We start from the raw sequence: 18,833 nt of genomic DNA on the forward strand, positions 1-18,833 counted from the left end.
CAAAATGTTCACCTGTACCTTCCAGCCCTCAGCAGACCATGGAAGGCAACTGTGAGGGACTCTCAGCACACTTGAGTCATCGATGCCTTTTATTGAACACTTCCTCTGTGCCAGGCTCACAGATAGCAGTCCCAGCACCCTGTGAGGTAGGAACCATCATTATCTCTGTTTTACAGACAGGACACCACTGTTGTGAGGCAGTAAGTGGCACAAGGTCATGGGTCATGGCACTGATGAGAGGTGAGGCAGCGCCCAAGTCCCCTCCTCTTCCAGAACAGGATGCTGCCAGCTTCCTGAGAGCTCACACCCAGACCTGCCCGGCACCTCCTGGCCCTCCAGGCCTCCTCCCAAGCCTCTGGAGCTGACCCTAAGCCCGACTTGGCTGACAGCCAGCACCTCTGGCTCCAGGCTGCCTCTAGAGCTGACCAGCCTGGGAGAGGTGTGGCCTTTTCCACGGGTAGTTCTTGGTGACATTCACCAGGGCTCGGTCAGTTGAGGCCCGAGACCTTAGTGAGGGAGTCAAGCAGCTGGAAGTAACTGTACTTGAGGTCATATTCCATGTCGTACCAGAAATTCACTGTAGGGGAAAACAGAAACCAGAGCACAAGGGTCCCCCTTCTGACTTAGACTCCCCACTTCCCCACCCACCCTCAGTGACCTGGGCCGCCCCTTACCAGCAATGCAGCCATGGGACTGCTGGACATGGTGGAACCATAGGGCCGGCAGGTAGAGCATCTCACCCGCCCGCACTGTGCAGCGAAGTGCCTGGGCCTGGCAGTAACTGGGGTACCGGGCCAGATCTGGAGCCAGAGGGTCCAGGGGGATCCACGGCACCTGGGGACACAGCAGACTCCAGGGAGCAGGCCCAAAGCCCCCAGGCTCCGAACTCTGTCCCTGGAGGTAAATGCCCGGGGCCCTGCCCTGCTCAGCACTGGGAAGCCCAGACCGAGGGATTCTTCAGCAAAGCGCCACCTCGCCATCGCTTTGGTGCCTGTTCCTCAGAGTCCAGGCTCTTTGCCTCCCCTCTCCCAGGGCCCAGGAACAAGACAGACACCTTCTCCATGGCCTCTTCATCCACCATCTTGAATGAGCCCTCTTCAGTTAGCTGATAGGTTGCCTGTGTGTACAGTTCTGAAACCAGAGGGAGAAAGTCTGAGGATCCTCAAAAGGCCTGGGGTGTGCCCCCCACTCCCTCGTGTTCTGAGTGCAGGGGCATGGGGGCCAGGGGTCCTAGTGCAGTGGAGATGCTGTGTCCCCCACCCGCCCGGGGCTCCCCACTGCCCTCCCTCCACCACGGGGCTCCCCGGCCCCTCCCAGGCTGTATCCCCTACCATAGGGGATGAAGGGCCGGTCACTGGGTGGATGCAGCAGGAAGTGCTTCTCTCCCGAGACCACACAGTAGAGGTTCTCATAATGGTCCTTATGCACTGCCAACACAGAGGGCCCAGCAGGCAGGGTTATGAGGAGCGGGCCACAGGAGGGCAGAGACGACTGTGCTCGGGGCCCTGCACCCCAAGAAAGCTTATGATGCGACAGAAGAGCACAGGGAATCATAGCAGGCTCAAGAGGATGCCATGACGGGAGTCTGGCAGGCCTTCGGGCATCTCCGATCTCTGCCTGCCAGGGACTAGACCCTCGCCAGGCCCTGGGCTCATCTTCACCAAGAGGGAAATTCACACAAACAGGCTTCTTGTGAGTCCACCCTGACTCAGCTGGCCTTCAGTGCTTTCTAGGGACCTAGAAGAGGCAGTGTCCCCCAGGTCCAATGCCGTGGGCATCTCCACCCACCTGGAGCTGTCAGTGAAGGCCCTCTGATGGATCTGAGCCCCAGAATCCCAGAAGAAATTTTAAAGATCAGGCAGTCCAATTTCCATCCAAGGTCAGCCTTCCACTCTGCACCTCACCTTCCTCCCCACAACCTCCTCCCCTGCTCTGCACTCCCGACGCCTACACGATGTCACTGCAGCTGCCTCTCCCAGCCAGAAGTTCACAGCATCAGGCATCTTCCCTGTGGGTCAGAGGACAGAGCGCGAGTTAGTAGAGGCCAGGCTTGGAGTCACCAGCGGTGATGTTGGGAAGGGAGCAGTGGGGTTCCAGGGGAAGAGCAAGGAGAAGGGGCAGAGGTGGGCAAGCATGGCAAGGGACCTCTGTCCCCTGGGGCAGGTGGAAGAGCAGCAATCTTCAGTGGTTCATCAAAATGAAGTCAAGACCTAGGGATCTGTCGGGCCGAGAATGTGGGCTGCCACCACCAAGGGGAGAGAAACAGGAAGGAGGCTGCTCCCATGCTCCCGTCTCCTCCCCACCGGGGCCCCGCCTCCACTCACCCAGCGCCTCAGAGGCCCAGGGCACATGGGGCGCCACATCAGGCAGCAGCTGGGGCAGCTCGGTGGGCAGGTTGGAGCACTGCTTCTGCACGTAGAGAACCCCAGGGTGCTGGGCTCGGCCCTCCAGCACGTCCAGCACGTGGCTCAGGGGCAGGCGGCGCTCGGCAGGCATCACAAAGCGATCCCCCCGCACGGCATCCGCGTAGCCATCTGGGGTCACTGCCACACTCACCTCCGTGGAGCCCACAGTGGCTCTGGAGGAAGGGACATTCAGCTCAGCCCTGGAGGCCCCAAAGCACCGCCCACACCCTGCCCAGGGCAGCCCCCACCTGAGGTAGGGGAGGGACCACTTCTGGAGGGCCGGCCAATGCTGCAGGGCGTTTCGGATGATGCAGGGCCTGTTGGGGCAGACCCAGTCCCGGTAGAAGTGGAGGGGACTGGGGGGCTCATCCAGGTGGGGAACAGCAAGAGGCACGCTGAGCTCTGAGAGAGAGAGAGTTGGGGGAGGGGCTGACACCAACAGTACCCAGTGGCTGCCCCACTGCTCGCGTAAGAGATGCCCACTCCGGCAGGCCTCTGTGCCACCGAGCAAGGCCTAACAGTGACCAAGGGACCCTGGACAGCCAGGAATAGAAGAATGAGGAGGGAAGTTTAAGAAAGAAAGTGTGAAACACCCATAAACACACCAGGATGTCCACAAGGCCCAACCCAAATGCTCCACGGGGCCATATCTGGCCCTGCCCAGGGGACCCCTGGCCTTCCCACTCTAGAGTACCCAACTTCCTGGCATCCATTAGCAAAGGCAGCCATGGGGGGCAGCACTGGGAGCTCCAAAGTGAGTAGAGCTGAGGCCCCAAGGCCAGTGCTGCTATGAGTGGGACAAGGATCTCTGGGAAGCACCTAAAATGGGCTCAGTCCTTGCCGTGGCATCATGGAGGTATTAAGGGATGATCCGAGCGCCATCTCAAGAAGCTTTCAACCTAACTGGGGAGACAAGCTGCTGCATGAAACCATCGGAGGAAAAGTAAGGGCTGAACTGTCTGCTCTGTCTTACCAAACAGCATCACCAACCTCAGACACCCAAGACTGCCGTGTGCCTGTGGGCAGACTGCGGCGCGCCACCTGCGCGGGTATCAGTAACGGCTCTCCGTCACCCTTAATAAAAACCTCTTTTGACTCTTCTATCTCCCTCACTCTGGGCATCCTATTGATCATCTCTACCTGCCATTGATTCTACTACCTATGTTTCTCAAGCCACACCACATACCCCTTTCCTCTGCTGGCATCCACAAAGTTAGCTCATTTGGGTCCTCAAAGGTCACTTTGATGAGGCTTTCCTTCCTGGCCACTATTTTTAAAATTGTAACCTGCCCTCAATATCCTTATGCCCGTTTTTTTTTTTTTTTTCCCTATCATTTATCACCACCTTACACACTATATATTTTACTTATCCCAATTATGTATCAGTTTTTCTTGCTAAAATGTTTGCTCCATGAGGACATGGATGCTTGTCTTATTCACTGATGTATCCCCAGTACCTGGAATAGTACCTGGCTCACAGTAGGTGCTCAGTAAGTATCTGCTTAATGGTTGAATATAAGTCTCCAACATCTTCCGGCTAGATGATTGCTGCAGTGAACTAACTGGTTTCCTGGGCTGAATTCCACTCCTTCTCAAAAAAATCCTTCATCCAGGCCCCTGTCATCTTCCTAAAATACAATCTCGTCACACCCTAGTAAAAAGTCCTTTGATGGCTAACCACTGCTCCTGACGAAACACAGTCAGCCTTGGCACATATTCAAAGTGCTCTGTGATGAGTCCCAACCTACTCTTCCAGTCCGGCTTCCTTCTGTCTGGGGCCTGCCCCTCAGCACACACTCTACTCAGGGGGTGCCCAACTTTGTTTTTGCTGCTCACACAGGAATGCCTTCCTCCTGGCTTTTACATAGAGTGTGAGGCTTCGCTGTTATTTTCAACCCTGCGGTCTAGCCTGAATGTTCGTCCCCAGTGGGCGGTTATGACATGCTCTCCCAACAGCCACTACACTCATTTTCACCTCTGGGCTCATGGTCTCTCTCACGACCACCTTTCCACACCGGTCATCTGGGCCTTGCAAACAGCTGGAAAGTGAAATGGCGTTAGATCAAAAATGGAAACTGGGTGGGAAGACTCTGGGGGACCCAGGAAAACCTGAAAAGGAAGTGTACTTACTCCACTGGCTCGAAAAGCAAGATGGAACGTGCCAGGCAGATATGGGAAAAGAGGGAGGAATCTGGCAATGGTCTCCCCAGTCATGCCAGCCCATCCAAGCAGTCACCTTGTGGGGCTCAATAAATCTCCCTATTCTGTTCTGAAGTACGGTTGATTTACATAGCTACTGTGTTATTTATTTTTCAGCCATGCCATGTGGCACGAGGGATTCTATTTCCCAACCAAGGCCTGAACTCATGCCCCCTGCTCTGGGAGTGCAGTCTTATTAACCACTGGACCACCAGCGAAGTCCCAATAAATCTCCTTATTATTCTCACTAGAACTCTTATATTATGTGGAAACTACTTTTTTTTTTTTTAACCCTTTGTATTTCCTGCAATTATTTCAGTTTCACTTTTCACCATTTAGAGTTCCTTTAAAGAATGGCCACTATTCCCTCCTGAGGCTTCAAAGGGAGAATTTCATAAAGGACCCAAACCATTCCTTTGATCTGACAATTCTTCTGCTAGGAATTTAACCAACAAAAACATACATGTGCACAAAGACTCTGCTCCAGCCACACCAGCCTCCTCACTGGTCCTTGGACACACCTGGCACACTCCCACCTTACAGCATCTGACCCACATGCCCTTGCCTAGAATTCTCTTCTCTCAGAGGTCTGCTCGTGCACCCGCTCCCCTCCTTCTTCAAGCCAGTGCTCAAATGTCACCCACCCTGACCTTCTCATTTCAACGTGTAACCTGGCCCACTGCCACATCCTGAGTCTCCTCACTGTGCTTTACCTTTTTACCCCAAGTTACTTATCTTTTAGCCCATTCTGTCTCCTCACTTAAAATGTAAGCTCTATGAGGGCAGAGATCTGTTTTAGTGATGTATCCTAAACATACTGAACAGAGTCTGGGACATTGCAGTGCTTACTAAATATTTGTTAAATACTCAAAGTATTGAATGCTGTATTAAAAACAATAGGTTGAAAATAACCTAAATGCCTACCAAGAGGGGGTTAATTAAGCAAATTACAGCATTAGTACACAGATGTGGAAAAGATTAAGAAGACTTAGATGGACCTAGAAGATTTAGGGAAGCAGAAGAGTGTGCTTAACAAGCTACCATTTGTATAAAAAGGGAGATATCCAGTCATAGGTGTGTGTGTGGATATTAATAAGAGTACTGCTGGAAGGAAGCAACCTAGAATGGGAATGAAGGACATTTACTTTACATAAGTCTGCTGGTTTTTAAACAACGTGCCCATGTTACTATTCAGCGATAAGACATTGCTTAAAAATATAAAGAGAAAAGGGAGAGAATGAGAGGGAAAAAATAACCAAGCAGGGGATCTCTAGTACAGCCGCCTCCAATCATCCTGAAATTCTTCAGCGCTCCTGGCTTGGAGGCATCTAATCCTGAAGGAAGCGATCCAGAGGAAGAAACTTTAAAGACTTCAAAACAGAGAAGGGTGGAAAAGACAACAACAGAGAGCCCCAGTTACTCGGTGCGGGCTGACGGTGGGAAACAGAACACGCCCCCGACTCAAGACTAGACCGGGCCTTGGGAATAGGTGAAGAGTACCCCCAGGAAGCCACGAAGGTGTGGGAACACGGGAGGAGGGGAGAGGAGGACCCACCCAGGGGGCTGAGGGGTCGGGGTTGCGGAAGAAGATTGATTACAGGGGCCATCCATGCGCACGAGGTTCCACGCTCCTTGAAGACAAGAAACAGGGTGCACCCTGTCAGCGGCCCAGGAAGGACCAGGGCGCACCCGGCTCTGGAACCCGGTTCCCGGCAAGCCCAAGGCCACTCCCGCGTCTTGAGGTTGTTTGGCAGTCAACAAGCCAGCCCACTCACCCCTTGCCGCAGCCGGGAATTCTCGTAACTCCCTCCGCACAGCGTCCAAAGCCGCCTCCGCCATGACGCCGCCGCCGCCCCGAGGCCCCGCCCCTCCCTCAAGACTCCGCCCCGGCCCTAAGGCCCCGCCCTCCCCTGCGGCCTCACGCTTGAGCTCGGGCTACGTCCCCGAGGCCGCCTCGTCGTCCCCCACCGCGGCTGCAGTCGCAGCCGCCAACTGCCCCACCCCCACGCCACCACAGATTCTGTTGCCCGCCCCACTCGCTGACAACCCAGAGTTAGCAAATGATTGTGTTTATTGACGAGTTCATACATCAGTACAAACGGACATGTTAAAAACAGCCTCTGCCCTGTGAGACCTGGGGATGTGAGGAAGCGCCATGGCCTGGGCAAAGTATAAAAGTTATAAATAAGGGGCTTTCAAAACTGGGTCAGGGCAGATCTGAACGGGGGCGGCAGTTGCCGGTGGCCTCAGACATGCAGAAGGGGACGGGCGCCGACCACAACATCTTCCCACGCTGGGCGGGGGTGGGGGTTGGTAATCAAAAGGGTGGCCACCTTCCCACAAACCTCATTAGGAGTGTCGCTCCGTCCTCGTGAGGGATAGACTGGCTGAGGGTGACCAAGAACCCAGCCCAGAGGGCCAGGCCTGAGCCCCACTTGCAGTGGACTGCAGCTGCTGTGCTGGTCAGAGGTCCATGGGGAACGGATTTCTAACTATGACAAGGGCAGCTGCGGCCTCTTGGGGTCCACACTCAGCTCTGAGAGTTCCGGGGCCAGGATTTCTTGGCAGCTTGGCCATGCAGGTGGTGGTAGTAGAGAAGAGTGAGGGTGAAATAGGGGTCACCTATTCAGGTGACTAATGCAAGCAGAGCTGGGCACCCTTGAGAATCCAACTTCAAGCCTCCACCCACAGCGCCAGCAGAGCCCATAGGGACACAGCTTTCCAGGCTAGAGCTGTAGCAGAGCTGCCCTGACTTACCTGAGGCAGAGGAAGCAGCAGGGCCTAGAGACACATTCTTCACCCCAACTCTTCCACAGCTGCTTCTGTACTTGGTCCTACTCTACTTGCCCACTGTGCCCTGGTTCCTTCCCCTCACCCCTAACACTACCCTCCTAACTCTATCCCCTCACCTCTACCACTTACCTGGCCCACCTACCACCTTTCCCAGTGTCTCTTGGCCCCTGCTGCAGCCCCCTGGGCCTCCCTCTCTCCAGCCTCCAGCACACCTGGTGCCCAGCACTCCCCTTAAGGAGGCTCCTTCTACCCAAAACAGATACTCTGGGCCATTACACATCAGCTAGGCTGCGAAAACAAAGAATCCAGAATCCAGGTTTAGTGTGTTCCATCCCTTTTCATATTCTTGATAGGAGCCAGAGTGACGAAGCCAGGAGCAGGATGTGAAAGGAAAGCAGGCACACATCAGCCAGCCGAGGGGTCTAGCAGTGAACACTCAGTGTGTGTGTGTGTGTGTGTGTGTGCGCATTTGTGTAGGTTTCTTCTGTGGCCAAGGTCCTTAGAAGGTGGGCCGGCGCCCTGTAAACTACGAGGGAAGTTCCAACACAGGCTTCTGACTGAGGATCACTCAGGCTAAAGGGAGAAGGTGGCCTCGGCTTCAGCAGCCTATTGGGGACCAGGGCTGAAGAACAGGGAAGGCCAAGGGGCTGAGGAAAGGAGGCCAGGGCTTGATGTTTGCTCAGCAGAGGGCTTTACTGTCCTGCAGCAACATCCCATAGCTGGCTCCACAAGTTCCGGCCAGGAGAGAAAGGGGACACAGGAAGAGACAATGCGAAGGGCCCCCTGGAGGGGAAATGGGAGCGGAATGTGGGGGCTCAGGCCTTGACACCAACTCAAGCTTCCTGATGGCTGGGAGGGCTCCAGAGGGCCAGAGGGCTCTGCCTTTCTGAACTGCCAGCAAGTGGGGAAAACAGACAACCCCCGCTCTGGCAACCAGGGGAGTAAGCTGGTGTGGGAGGGGGCATGGAGGTAGAGGTGAAGTTCCGCCGTTGGCCAGAGGGCAAGGACACCAGATCACCTCTCACCTCTACCCCCCTGGATACCCTGTGTGTGCTCCACCCCAGGGAGCTGATCCCTGCAGTAATTTCAAATGGCTTCTAAGAAGAGAGGGCAGGCCTTTCCGGACTTGCCCCAAGTCGGGCAGGCTGCCCTCTGACTCCTCACAGCACCAAGATGACAAAGACCAAGATCTGCCCCTGCGTGAGCCACCAGATGGCTGTAGAGGCAGGAGTTCCAAGAGAGTGAGGCAACGGTCAGAGAAATAAATTAATAAATACAGGGGTCCCGTGAGGAACAGCTGCAAAAGCCATGGCCCCACTGAGCGTGGATCCCTGCTCTCCACTCCAAGCATCCTTGCAGGTGTTGGTGAGTGGAGGAGAGATGCAGTTTGGAATGGGGGGAGCATTCACTGGGGACAGGCTTCTGGAACTCAGAGTCTGCGTTCCATGCGCCGCTCCACAGCTCGAAGCAGCAGCTCTGAGTATTGCTCCAGCAGGGCCTGTGTCTGCTCGGCCCCCACAGCCCCAGGGCTCCCGCCCGGGCTGGCCATCACTGCCCCAGCCAGGGCCTCCAGCTCCTGCCGCACTGAAGAGAAGGTGTTTCTGAGGAGCTGCGTGATGCGACTTTGTTCCACCGAGGGTGTCTTACAGCTGGCCACCTGCAATGGACCCCTGAAGTGAGTTGGAGGAACAGTGGAGGGGATTGTCAACAGATGCAGAAAGGGGAGGGGCCCGACTGGGTCTAGCCTGCCCCCAAGGGACTGCATGCCCTGCCTGGGTGTGGCCAGGAGTTCACGCCAAGATCAGCAAGTATGATCAGAGGCTAGGGGATGGAGGCAGACCCTGGGGGTAACCATCAGATGTGGCACCATCTACATCTTGGTAGCAATTCCTCTTTCAAATCTCAGCCCCTGTGGGACTGTCCCCTATGTTCAGAGTGGCCAAATCATTTCTGAATATGAAAAGGGATACTATTAATAATTATACCTGGACAACAGGCATAAGCTGGATGGTCCTAAGCAAACTAGAACATGAGCGCTCTCTACATCGTCCCCTCCTGTCTGAGGATGTCTCCTTCAGCTGTTAGCCAGAATGACTGATACGTACTCAAGTTCAAAAGGCCTGGCCTGGTTCCTAACCTACTCGCCTACTCAGAGTTCATAACTGTTCCACCCACTCATCAGTGGAAGAGCTTTAACATTATGTACTAGATACTCAACCAGCACTCCTGACATGCTCTGTCTTCCTGCTGGGCAGACAGGGAGATGGGGAGGGGGGTACCCAACACATACCAAGTGGTAGAGCTGCACGGCCTGGCGCACACTGCCCTGGAGCTCAGCCACGAGCTGCTCGCACTGCTCCAGGCTCACTGCTGGTTCTGGAAGGGACAGACACAGCTCAGCAAGGCCCAGAAGAGTTGTCCTTTCCAGACTACCCACCCAGGAGCCACTCAGAGCAAGAGAGGCCTACCCCAACCCAACCCCCAACCCTGTCCAGCACCACAGGCCCTGAGTCCCTTCCTCTGGGCTCCTTCCTTCTCAACACTGTCCCAATACCACACAGGAAACACGGTCCAGAGGAAAGGGCCAGCTCCAGCCCCAGGGGCTAGAGGGCAATGAAGGGGAAGTGGGTCATAGAGAGCCCATAAAGGTTAGCCAGAGTGTCTCACCATCAGGGGTGTGACTTACAGACTGAAACAGGAGCAGACAGGACGAGAAACACCAGAGGCTGGACCCACAGAAATGAGATGGAGCCAGAGAGCGGCCGACAAGATGGGAGAGAGAGGATGGGGCAGGAGATGAGAGCTGGGGAGCGGTGCACACCTGAGTCCCGGCTCAGGGTTGCCCCTGGCCTGGCACATTCCACAGGGCTGGGAGTCTTCTCAAGGGGTGGGGGCTGCAAGTTCACAGGGCCTCGGAGGAGGCTGCTGGCCGGCAGTTGCTGGGCACGGGGGCTGTTGGGCCCAGGCTGAGCCTGGCAATCTGTCCTAGGCTTGGGAGGGGCACCCTCCCCTGAACAGGCCCGCCTCTCAGCTGTACTGTGAGCCTTTCCTAGCCCCGCTGGGCAGCTGGGCTGTTCTGCCTCACCAGGGGCCTGGCCCTTGGTAGCAGGTGAGAAGGTGGCCAAGGTGGGACGATCAGGCAGTGGCTTTGGGATATCCAGGACCAGGTGAGCTCGGCTGGGCAGGGCCAGCTTGTTGAATGGTGAGATGCGGACGGGGGCAGGAGCTTGATGTTCAGCAGCCAGACCCAGGTTTTCCCCAACAGAGATGCTGCGGGCAATCTTGGCCATGGAACTGGTGGTGGGGCTCTGGTACGAGTGGGGCCGAGACAGACGGCGATCAGCTGTGGGCAAGGAACGCAGGCACCCCTGGGCTTCCACCTCCTGTGAGAGCAACAGGCCTGGTGGAGGGACCTCATCTGTAGAGGAGACAGAGACACACATGGGTCAGGGGGTGAGGAAGACGTCCCAGGTGCTAAGGCTCAGCTCCCTAGGAGCTGCTGCACCCTTACACACCCACTAACGGACACTGACTTGCAAGCCCAGTGACACATCAGGGCTCCATAAGGCCACCTTCCTCGAGCATGCCCATGGGCTCCACACCCTCCCCGGAGCTGAGCCCCCTGGGTGCCTCACCCTGTGGTATCAGACTCTGTACTGACTGGGCTTTCTGGAGTCCACCTGTGGGGCTGGCTGCAGCCACTCTCTTGGGGGACCAGCCTCTGTCCGGGCTAAGACGGCGTCGCGGCAACAGCACAGGGACTGCCTGCTGGGGGCCAGGGTTTCCAGGGGAAGGCTCAGCCTCTGGGGGTGCTCCTGGAGGACTGGCACCACTGCCTCTTGGCTGCTCACCAGAAACCTGCAGCCCCTGGGCCAGTCTCGACGTCACTGCCAGGCTTGAGGAAGATGGGGATGGTTCCCTAGGGAGGAAATGTGGAAGAAGGCCCAGAGAAGGCTCAGGGCTGCTCCCTGAACAAGACAGCGCACTGAGGGGCGCTGGGAGAGAAGGGCAGGCACCAAGTCAGCCAGGACAAAGCTGGAAGGCACAGTATTGCTGGGCAAGGAAGACTGAGCCTTGGAGAGGAGAGGGCTCAGGCCGCCCCGGGGCAGGATAGGCCCTACTGGGAGCACTGCAAGGTCAGGAGAGTTTGGGCTGTGTGGGAGAGTACCTGAGTGAGGGGCTCTGCACTTGCAACAGGAATCGTGAAGAGATGCTCCGAGACTCTGTCCGCTCTGGTACCCGGACTGGGGCCCCTGCCAGGGTAACAGAAACCATGACTTGAAGCCAGCTCTGGCTCCAGACTCTGCCTCCCCTAGAAGGCCACCCTGGGCATAGCCTGCCTTTGGACCCTCCCTCTCTGCTGGGCAAGGAGGAAAGAAGGGAGGATTGCAATGACCAGTCTGACCACACCTGGAGCAGCCCCGTTGGCCAGAGTCTCAAAGTTCTGTTTTAGAAACTGCTCCTGGTCCGGGGTATGGGGGCTGCCTTCCTGCACCTCATAGGGGCCAGTGCCCCCCTCATCTTCCTCTTCTTCCTCATCACCCTCGGCTGGCTCTTCAAGGTCTGAGGAAATGCCATCCACACTCAGGGGCTCCGTGCTCTCAGAGTCTGGATGTGGAGGAGGGGGAGAGAAGCATCACGCTGCACCCATCTGTCGCCGGAGCCTCCACTCCCACTGTGCTCCTGGCCCTCCCTGGGGCTGCAGCCTCACCTTCATTGGGGTGCTCAGGGCTGGAAAGGCGGCTGCTGCTGAAGTCCACAGAGCACGCACTATCAGGGCTATGCTTCTCTGAGCCCCTGCCGTCTGCATACACTCTTCCCAGGGTCCCTCGGCTTGGTGCCTGCACCTGGAACTCACTGCCAGAGAGGCCAAAAGGGGAAGGAAGAGGCGGTGAGCAGTGGTGAGCATTGGTGAGCAGCAGCCCCATGGACTCCTGCCTTCCTCCTGCCCCATGAGCAGGACTAGAGATGAGGCAGGGGTGCAGTGGTGGGCAAGCCAAGTGCCTGGAGCCAGCCCCCTACCCAAGTACAGAACACTGGGAAGGAAAAGATGTAAGAGTGGGGTATGCATGGCCCCAGAAGTCTGTGGGACCCTTGCCTGGTATCCAGGGTGGGGCTGTCACCCGGCTCCGGGTAGACAATACCATCTTCGATGGGTGCAGGCTCCAGATCTTGGGCAAAGACCCCTTCCTCTTGGGACAACAATCTGATGATGTGGGGGCAGGAACAGGGTTGGGAAGCCTGAGGCCGGGGGAGCTTTTCATTCTGGAAACACACAGAGCGGCATCACTGGGGTTGCTGATGTGAGCAAGGGTCTTGAAGAGGAGGTGCAAGGGAGCAAGGATTCAGTGGACACCAACTCTGGGGGAGACTCCGACTCTGAGAACAGACACCAAAGAGCCAGGTTGGGTTCCAACCAGTGTTCTTGAGTCTCTGGAAGAACCACATTAGCACTCTGGGCTGCCAACCTCCAGCCACTACTTCATATCATGAGCCCTCCAGGGAACCCCACCCAGGACAAAGGCGACCCCTTGCTTTTCCACCCAAGGGGAAAAGTGAGGCACAGCCTCACCAGCCCCCCTGACTCTGCAGGTCAGGTTACCCATGCCCCACGGGGGCAGAGCACCCACCGCGGATGAGTGCTCAGGCACCGCTGTCGGCCCAAGGCTGGCTGAGCCAGCCTGGAGATCTCTAGGCTGCTGGGAGAAAGCGGGCTCACCTTGCTCACACTTGAGGTCGCAGGGGCCTGCTGACTGTGCTTCCCAGGACCTGAAGGGGTCATAGCCGGAGAGTCCTGGTGAGGACCCCGAGGACCTGGGGCCAGTGTCTCCAGCTGCCTCAAGTCCAGCATAGAGCGAACACTCAGCTCCACGCCGGGCTGAGCCCAGCGCCCCCTTCTTCTGGGTCCTTGGTTGGTGGCAGGAGCTGGGTCCAGGAACTCCTCTGTCTCCTGTGCCTGGCATGGGGTGGGGGTGGGAGAGGAGTAACAGTAAGTCACACGATATTGTCAGCAGACACTCATGCGCCACCTAGTGTGTGCCGGGCACTTTACATGTATGAGCTCATGTAATTCTCACAACCACCTTGGGAGGTAGGTACTGAAGGGAAAGTGAAGCATACAGGGCTTCGGGAACTGGTCCAAGTTCCACAGGCAGTCTGCCTGCAGGTTCCAGCTCAGGCAGCCTGGCTCCAGAATTCATGCTCTCAGCTTCACTCCACGTGATATCTTAGAGGACCTTCCAGTCTCAGTCTTCACCAGTGTCATGGACACCTCTGACCTGGCAGTCTCTAAAAGGCCCCTGCTCAGAGGACAGCCCTGGGTCCATACACAGCACCAAAGACAAACCAAGAGTCCAGGCTTGAGGCCCAGGGCCTGGTCAGAAGGCGCCAGACCCCACACCACCATCATCCCATGAAGCTGCTGCTGACAGTGAAAGGCACTGATGCTTGAAATCCTGACGTGGAACAAGGGAGGGCTGAGCCGCCTCTGAAAGCCTCTCTCCTCCTCCTGGTCACCCGGAAGTCACCGTTCAGTTACTGGTCCTCTTAAGGCCTTTGCCCCCTAACTATTCTGGAAGTTCTGAGCTTACCTCCTAACCTTCTTTAGTACTAAAGTTTCTCCAGATTTCATTCTTTGGCCCTTTGACTGTCTTGAAATTTCCTTCTAACTGTTCAGCTCTGACCCTTTTCTACTCCCCACCTCCACCGGTTCTTTGCTCACGTTTGCTCCCAGGGCCCCAGGTGGCTGAACAAGTGGAGTGCTGCCCCTAGAGTGGCTGACCCTGGTAGGCCATCTCCCCTGGCCTCACCTGGGCTTTACCCCTTACCTGGAACCACCCCTGGGGCTTCCCTGAACACAGGGGGCGGGCATCTGGGCAGATCCAACGCCCAGATGCCTCGCCAGGTGTAGAGAGCCCTGCTTCCACCATCCTGCACCCCTTGAAACCTTGGAAGAACATTTTAACAATGGTGACTCACCCGACTCATCTCCCAGTGGGACAGGCTTCGGGGCAGGGCTGGGCTGGGCACCGAAGCTGGACAGAGACAGGCAGTCAGAGAGCACGGCTCCCGCCCACTCACTCTGAAGCGCCAACCCCTACCAGCCCACACCCTTCAAAGCCTCAACCCCCTGCTCTCACCCCTCAGTCCCCCTGAGGGTGCATCCAGTCCCCACCCAGCCGGTGCCTGTCTGGCCCACTGCAGGCTCACACAGACCTGGCTCTTTCATGGCGCCCCTGGCAAGGACGGGCAGCGCTGGGAGCTCCTCCTCCTCCATGCCCTCGTCTTCTCCCTCCTTGTCGCTGTCTGAGGAGAGAGCTGGTCCAGGAGACAGCATCGAGGGGGCCTCGTGCCTGCATGCAAGACAAGCAAGGTGACAGGGAGAGGAGACTCGGTGGGTGGAGAGGTCAGCAGGGTGGCTCTTCGAGTAAGGAACAGGTATGGGGAGACACAGAGCTGCTGAGCGGCAGGTCCATGGCGAGGAGGAGGAGCAGCCTGGAGGCCCACCCACCGGCATCCACACCCACACTCGGATCTCACCGGTTGGGTCCAGCGGCCCTCTGGGGAGAGGACGATCCTTGCTGCTTGCCCCCACGCTGGCGCTGGCGCAGCTCGGCCAGACGCTGCCTCATGCTGATGGTCATCTCCGAGCTCAGGCGCCACACAAATATGCAGCTGGGGTGGAGCCACAGAGCTGGGTGAGGGGTGGGGCGACTGCGGGGGGCAGCACCTCCCCGGGCTGGCAAGGAGACCAGAGCCACCCTCCAGTGCCGGGCCTGTTCAGCCCTACTTCCCAAGATATCACTGATGGGGAGAGAGGGGACTGACACAGCAAGAATCCCAGGGAAGCTGGCTTCTGCTCACCTGTCCCCTGATACAGAGATGAGATGTTTGCAATCATTACTAAACTTCATGCCAGTGACAATCTCTGTGAAGAACAAATATGGTCGATGAGCCCCCTGCCCAAAGTCCCAGCCAGATGTCTTCTCAACAGTGAAGGTTGGGGGTTGGCTGGAGGGGAGGGACAGACAGCTCTGCTGGGACCCAGAAAAGGCTAGGGAGAAACGGGAAGATTCCAGGGGGAGAGAAGCAGGGCTACACTCACCTGAGTGGCCAAACATGGTAGCCACGCACTCGCCTGAGGAAAAGTCAAAAATGGAGAGGTTCTTGTCAGAGCAGCTGGTAGCGATGTAGATTCCTGAGGGGTCCGTCTGCACCTGAGGAGTGGACACACCACTGGATGGGGCCAGGAAGCCCCGGGCCCTCTCCACCCAGCACCCTCTGTGCCCCCATTCTCTGGCCCAGCACCCATCCCACTGAGCCCTCACCTTAATCAGAGTGCCGTCCTCACCCTGCGACCCTTTAAACAGCTTCTTCTGCTTCCCACTGCTGATGTTAAAGATCCTGTGAAGACACACATTCATCACATGAGCGGGAACTCATGGTCGCTTGGGGGGCAGCACAGCCAGCGTTCACCCCCAGCTCTGTTCCCTCTGGAAGCCACTCCCCAACACCAAGGGCCACCACCTCTTAGGTGAGGCAAAGTCCTCATTCTGTGGGCTCAAGGGGCACAAAGTCCTGGACAAGAAGACAGACACCCGTGAGCTGACCCCCTCGGGCCTGAGAAAGGGATGCCCACCGAATATTCCGGTCCTGGCAGCCGATGGCTGTGTACTTCCAGCTGGGCTCCACGTCCATGTCGTAGAGGGTCGTCTTCCGCACCACGTGGTGCGTCCGCGTAAACTGCACTCCATCTCCAGACTGCAGGGGTGGAAAGCCCACGCCCAGATGCCTCACCAGGCCCCAGGAGCCTTGCTTTTGCTTCCCCTCACCTCTTGTGACCTCAGGGAGGGGAATGGTAGTGACCCCACCCCTCTTCCCCAAACCCACTGCCCCTTTCAGGGACGCCTGGTCACCTCACCTTCTGTGCAGTGCGGAAGTAGATGCTCTTGTCTGCTCCACAGCTGATCATGCGGACTTGCCCATCGCTGGCTGTAGAGGAAGGGGGCTGAGCTGTTCCCACTGCTCTCACCATGATGGGTCCAGTCTGCCCTCTGCCTCCCTCAACACTTTCCCTCTGTGAGCTACTCAACACAGCTGGGACCACCCATTAAATCAGGATGAAGTGAAAAGTGAAAGTGTTATTCCTTCAGTCATGTCTGACTCTTTGTGACTCCGTGGACTGTAGCCCACCAGGCGCCTCTGTCCATAGGATTCTCTAGGCAAGAATACTGGAGTAGGTTGCCATTCCCTTCTCCAGGGGATCTTCCTGACCCAGGGATGGAACCTGGGTCCCTGCACTGCAAGCAGATTCTTTACCATTTGAGTCCCAGAGAAGATCTAAATCAGGATGCTTCTCTTCAAACCCAGGCCCCTCCTTTCTCCCCATCCTCAGCAAGCCTGGTTGATAAGTATCCCCCATACTAAGAGTCTATATTTCATCTGTTTTCCCATCCAGCCCCAAGCCAGCCAGCTGGCGGGGAGTCCCACACTCCCCGTGACTGGCACACCCTTCTCATGGAAGCAGAACGCAGGGGGCAGTAGGGGGCAGGGGGTGTCAGTGGTAGGTGGCAGAATGTATCCCAATTGCCCTGCCACTACCTGCAAACTTCACAGCAGTGATGGAGGATGAATGTTCGTCCAGTGTCTGCTGTAGGCTGTACTCCCGTCCAGCATCCAACACGTGGATCAGCCGGTCCCGGCTCGCTGATGCTAGGAGCTTCAGACCTGTGGGTTGGAAGAACTTCATCAGCCCATGTGTGCCCAGAGCAGGCCTCTATCTGGGCACAGCTAACAAGAACTGAGCCCCATATTCCTAAGCCAAGGCAACCATGGAGAAGAGGCAGAGCTGCCCTCCTCTAAATCTGCAAAGACCCCAAATGATTCAAAGGATTTTCAGTCCCACATCCAACAGTCAGGATTGATGTAAGCGGCACTAGCAGGACTAGAGGGCCCTAAGCCTCTGGCATGGGTACCAGACATCCTCTTTACCTGTGTCCGGCTTAGAGTACTCCAGGCACAGGATTTCCGAGTCATGGGCCTCCACCTTCAGCATCTCATTCAGGGACTGCAGTTCGTGCACCCTGCAGAGATAAGGAAAGGTGAGAGGAGGTCACTGCTGGGCTGCAGGAAGAGAGACTCACTCTGCTTTCTCTGTTACATCCTCTCTCCTGACCTTTTTTAAAATTTATTTTTGAACTTTCAGGTTAGAGAAAAGTTGAAATAAGTACAGAGAGCTTCCCCCCTTACTCAACTTTCCCTAATGTGATCGTCTTACATAACAACAGTCTACTTACCAGAACAAGGAAGCTTACATCAGTACAATACCAGGACCTAAAGGCTCTACTTGAATTCCACCAGTTTTCCCACAATGTCCTCTTTCTGGATCTAGGATCCTATCCAGAGTCCAACTGCACTGAGTTATTATTTCTCCTGCGTGTCCTGTCTGTAACAGTTCCGTCTTGGCTTCCCTTTCGTAATCCTGACACTTGGGAAGAGTACTGATTAGTGCAGGTGCTCGGTCACATGTACCTCAGTTTGAGTTAGTCTGATGTTTTCTCATGATGGGACCGAGTTTCTGCAATTTTGGCAAGAATACCACAGAAAAACTGCTATGGCCTTCTGTAGAGCATTGTATTATGGGGTTTATGATGTTGACATGAGAATGTAAGCCTGATTACTTGATTAGAACGGTTTCTGCTGGGTTTCTTGACTATAATTATCTTTCCCTTGTATATGAATATTTTTTTCCCAATCTTCTTGAGCCAAGATTTTCAAAAGCTCTGTCCTTGGGGACCTAACTCCCCCCAACCCACACCACCAGAGGCAGGTGGTACCCAGGCCAGAGCTGGCTTTACCTGAGTGTGCCCACACGGTCCCCTGAAGCAAGATGCTGTCCATTGGGGCTGATACACACAGAACGAATGCCCACGCGGGGATCCATCAGGGACCCATCAGCTTTGTCTCCCCCGGGCAGCTCAGTGTCCAGCAGGGCCTGAGTGTTCCCATCCACATAGATGATCTTAATGAGGTCCTGGAGGAGCAGGTCAGGAGAAGTGGGTAAAACAGGTCTAATCAGTACAGGGGAGAGGAGAGGAATGCTGGACAAGACAAAGCCCTGACTTGCAGGGGAAGGCCACATAAGAACTCGGAGATCAAGTCTGGGGACCCAGTTCCTGAGAAGGCAAGAGAACACAGGTGCTCGGCATGGAGGGGCCCAGGCTCACATTGCTGAGGATGTTCCGGTGCAGCGTGGAGCCATGCACCCCAGAGCTCTCTGTGTTCCACAGGCGGATAGTGTTGTCGGAGGAACAGGTGATAAAGGAACTGGGGGGCAGGCAGGCCTGGTTACTATCCTTCACTTCGGGGTAGACCTGAAGGGGCAGAGGGTACAAAGTCAGAGCTCCAGGTAGGCAGCAGTTGCCTGCCAGCCCACAG

At 56.3% G+C, this 18,833-nt stretch overlaps 2 protein-coding genes across 8 annotated transcripts in view; both read right to left on the minus strand.

Annotated features, from left to right (window-relative positions):
• Positions 1-71: 71 nt before the first annotated feature.
• On the minus strand, positions 72-6,471 carry JMJD7 (jumonji domain containing 7). 2 transcript variants are annotated; one of them, XM_040226884.1, is made up of 8 exons: positions 6,380-6,471; positions 2,654-2,807; positions 2,325-2,578; positions 1,952-2,008; positions 1,332-1,427; positions 1,055-1,131; positions 675-834; positions 72-577 (listed from the first exon to the last, which is right to left on the minus strand). In XM_040226884.1, exons 1-8 carry the CDS (start codon positions 6,441-6,443, stop codon positions 489-491), a joined length of 951 nt encoding a protein of 316 aa, XP_040082818.1. In that variant the 5' UTR covers positions 6,444-6,471; the 3' UTR covers positions 72-488. The 2 variants fall into 2 exon arrangements, with proteins under 2 accessions (XP_040082818.1, XP_040082817.1); XM_040226883.1 differs by having other exon boundaries at positions 2,325-2,807; positions 6,380-6,458.
• A 186-nt stretch (positions 6,472-6,657) lies between these two features.
• MAPKBP1 (mitogen-activated protein kinase binding protein 1) overlaps positions 6,658-18,833 on the minus strand; it is a 51,093-nt gene continuing 38,917 nt past the window's right edge. For 5 of the 6 annotated variants that reach the window (XM_040226862.1, XM_040226864.1, XM_040226866.1 and 2 more), the window contains 21 exons: positions 18,623-18,769; positions 18,254-18,429; positions 17,388-17,479; positions 16,998-17,123; positions 16,318-16,388; positions 16,036-16,157; positions 15,725-15,800; positions 15,502-15,613; positions 15,261-15,324; positions 14,937-15,071; positions 14,613-14,749; positions 14,376-14,431; positions 13,117-13,353; positions 12,496-12,662; positions 12,109-12,254; positions 11,808-12,005; positions 11,566-11,650; positions 11,033-11,316; positions 10,219-10,815; positions 9,688-9,773; positions 6,658-9,054 (listed from right to left, as the gene is read on the minus strand). In XM_040226862.1, the coding sequence (XP_040082796.1) occupies positions 8,827-9,054; positions 9,688-9,773; positions 10,219-10,815; positions 11,033-11,316; positions 11,566-11,650; positions 11,808-12,005; positions 12,109-12,254; positions 12,496-12,662; positions 13,117-13,353; positions 14,376-14,431; positions 14,613-14,749; positions 14,937-15,071; positions 15,261-15,324; positions 15,502-15,613; positions 15,725-15,800; positions 16,036-16,157; positions 16,318-16,388; positions 16,998-17,123; positions 17,388-17,479; positions 18,254-18,429; positions 18,623-18,769 (3,342 nt within the window). In that variant the 3' untranslated portion in view covers positions 6,658-8,826. The remainder of the gene's footprint in view (positions 9,055-9,687; positions 9,774-10,218; positions 10,816-11,032; positions 11,317-11,565; positions 11,651-11,807; positions 12,006-12,108; positions 12,255-12,495; positions 12,663-13,116; positions 13,354-14,375; positions 14,432-14,612; positions 14,750-14,936; positions 15,072-15,260; positions 15,325-15,501; positions 15,614-15,724; positions 15,801-16,035; positions 16,158-16,317; positions 16,389-16,997; positions 17,124-17,387; positions 17,480-18,253; positions 18,430-18,622; positions 18,770-18,833) is intronic. The other variant, XM_040226865.1, reaches the window with a different exon arrangement.

The sequence above is a fragment of the Oryx dammah genome, unplaced genomic scaffold, assembly GCF_014754425.2.
Source record: "Oryx dammah isolate SB20612 unplaced genomic scaffold, SCBI_Odam_1.1 HiC_scaffold_26, whole genome shotgun sequence".
NCBI classification, from domain to species: domain Eukaryota; kingdom Metazoa; phylum Chordata; class Mammalia; order Artiodactyla; family Bovidae; genus Oryx; species Oryx dammah.

Bases quoted from the DNA above. Each gene is read 5' to 3' on its own strand.
- JMJD7 (XM_040226883.1), bottom strand. From the start codon at position 6,443: ATGGCGGAGGCGGCTTTGGACGCTGTGCGGAGGGAGTTACGAGAATTC. The intron at 1,428-1,951 runs GTAGGCGTCGGG...CTGTGTTGGCAG, and splicing joins GGCAGCTGCAGTGACATCGT to TGCATAAGGACCATTATGAG. The intron at 1,132-1,331 runs GTAGGGGATACA...CTCTGGTTTCAG, and splicing joins CCGGCCCTTCATCCCCTATG to AACTGTACACACAGGCAACC.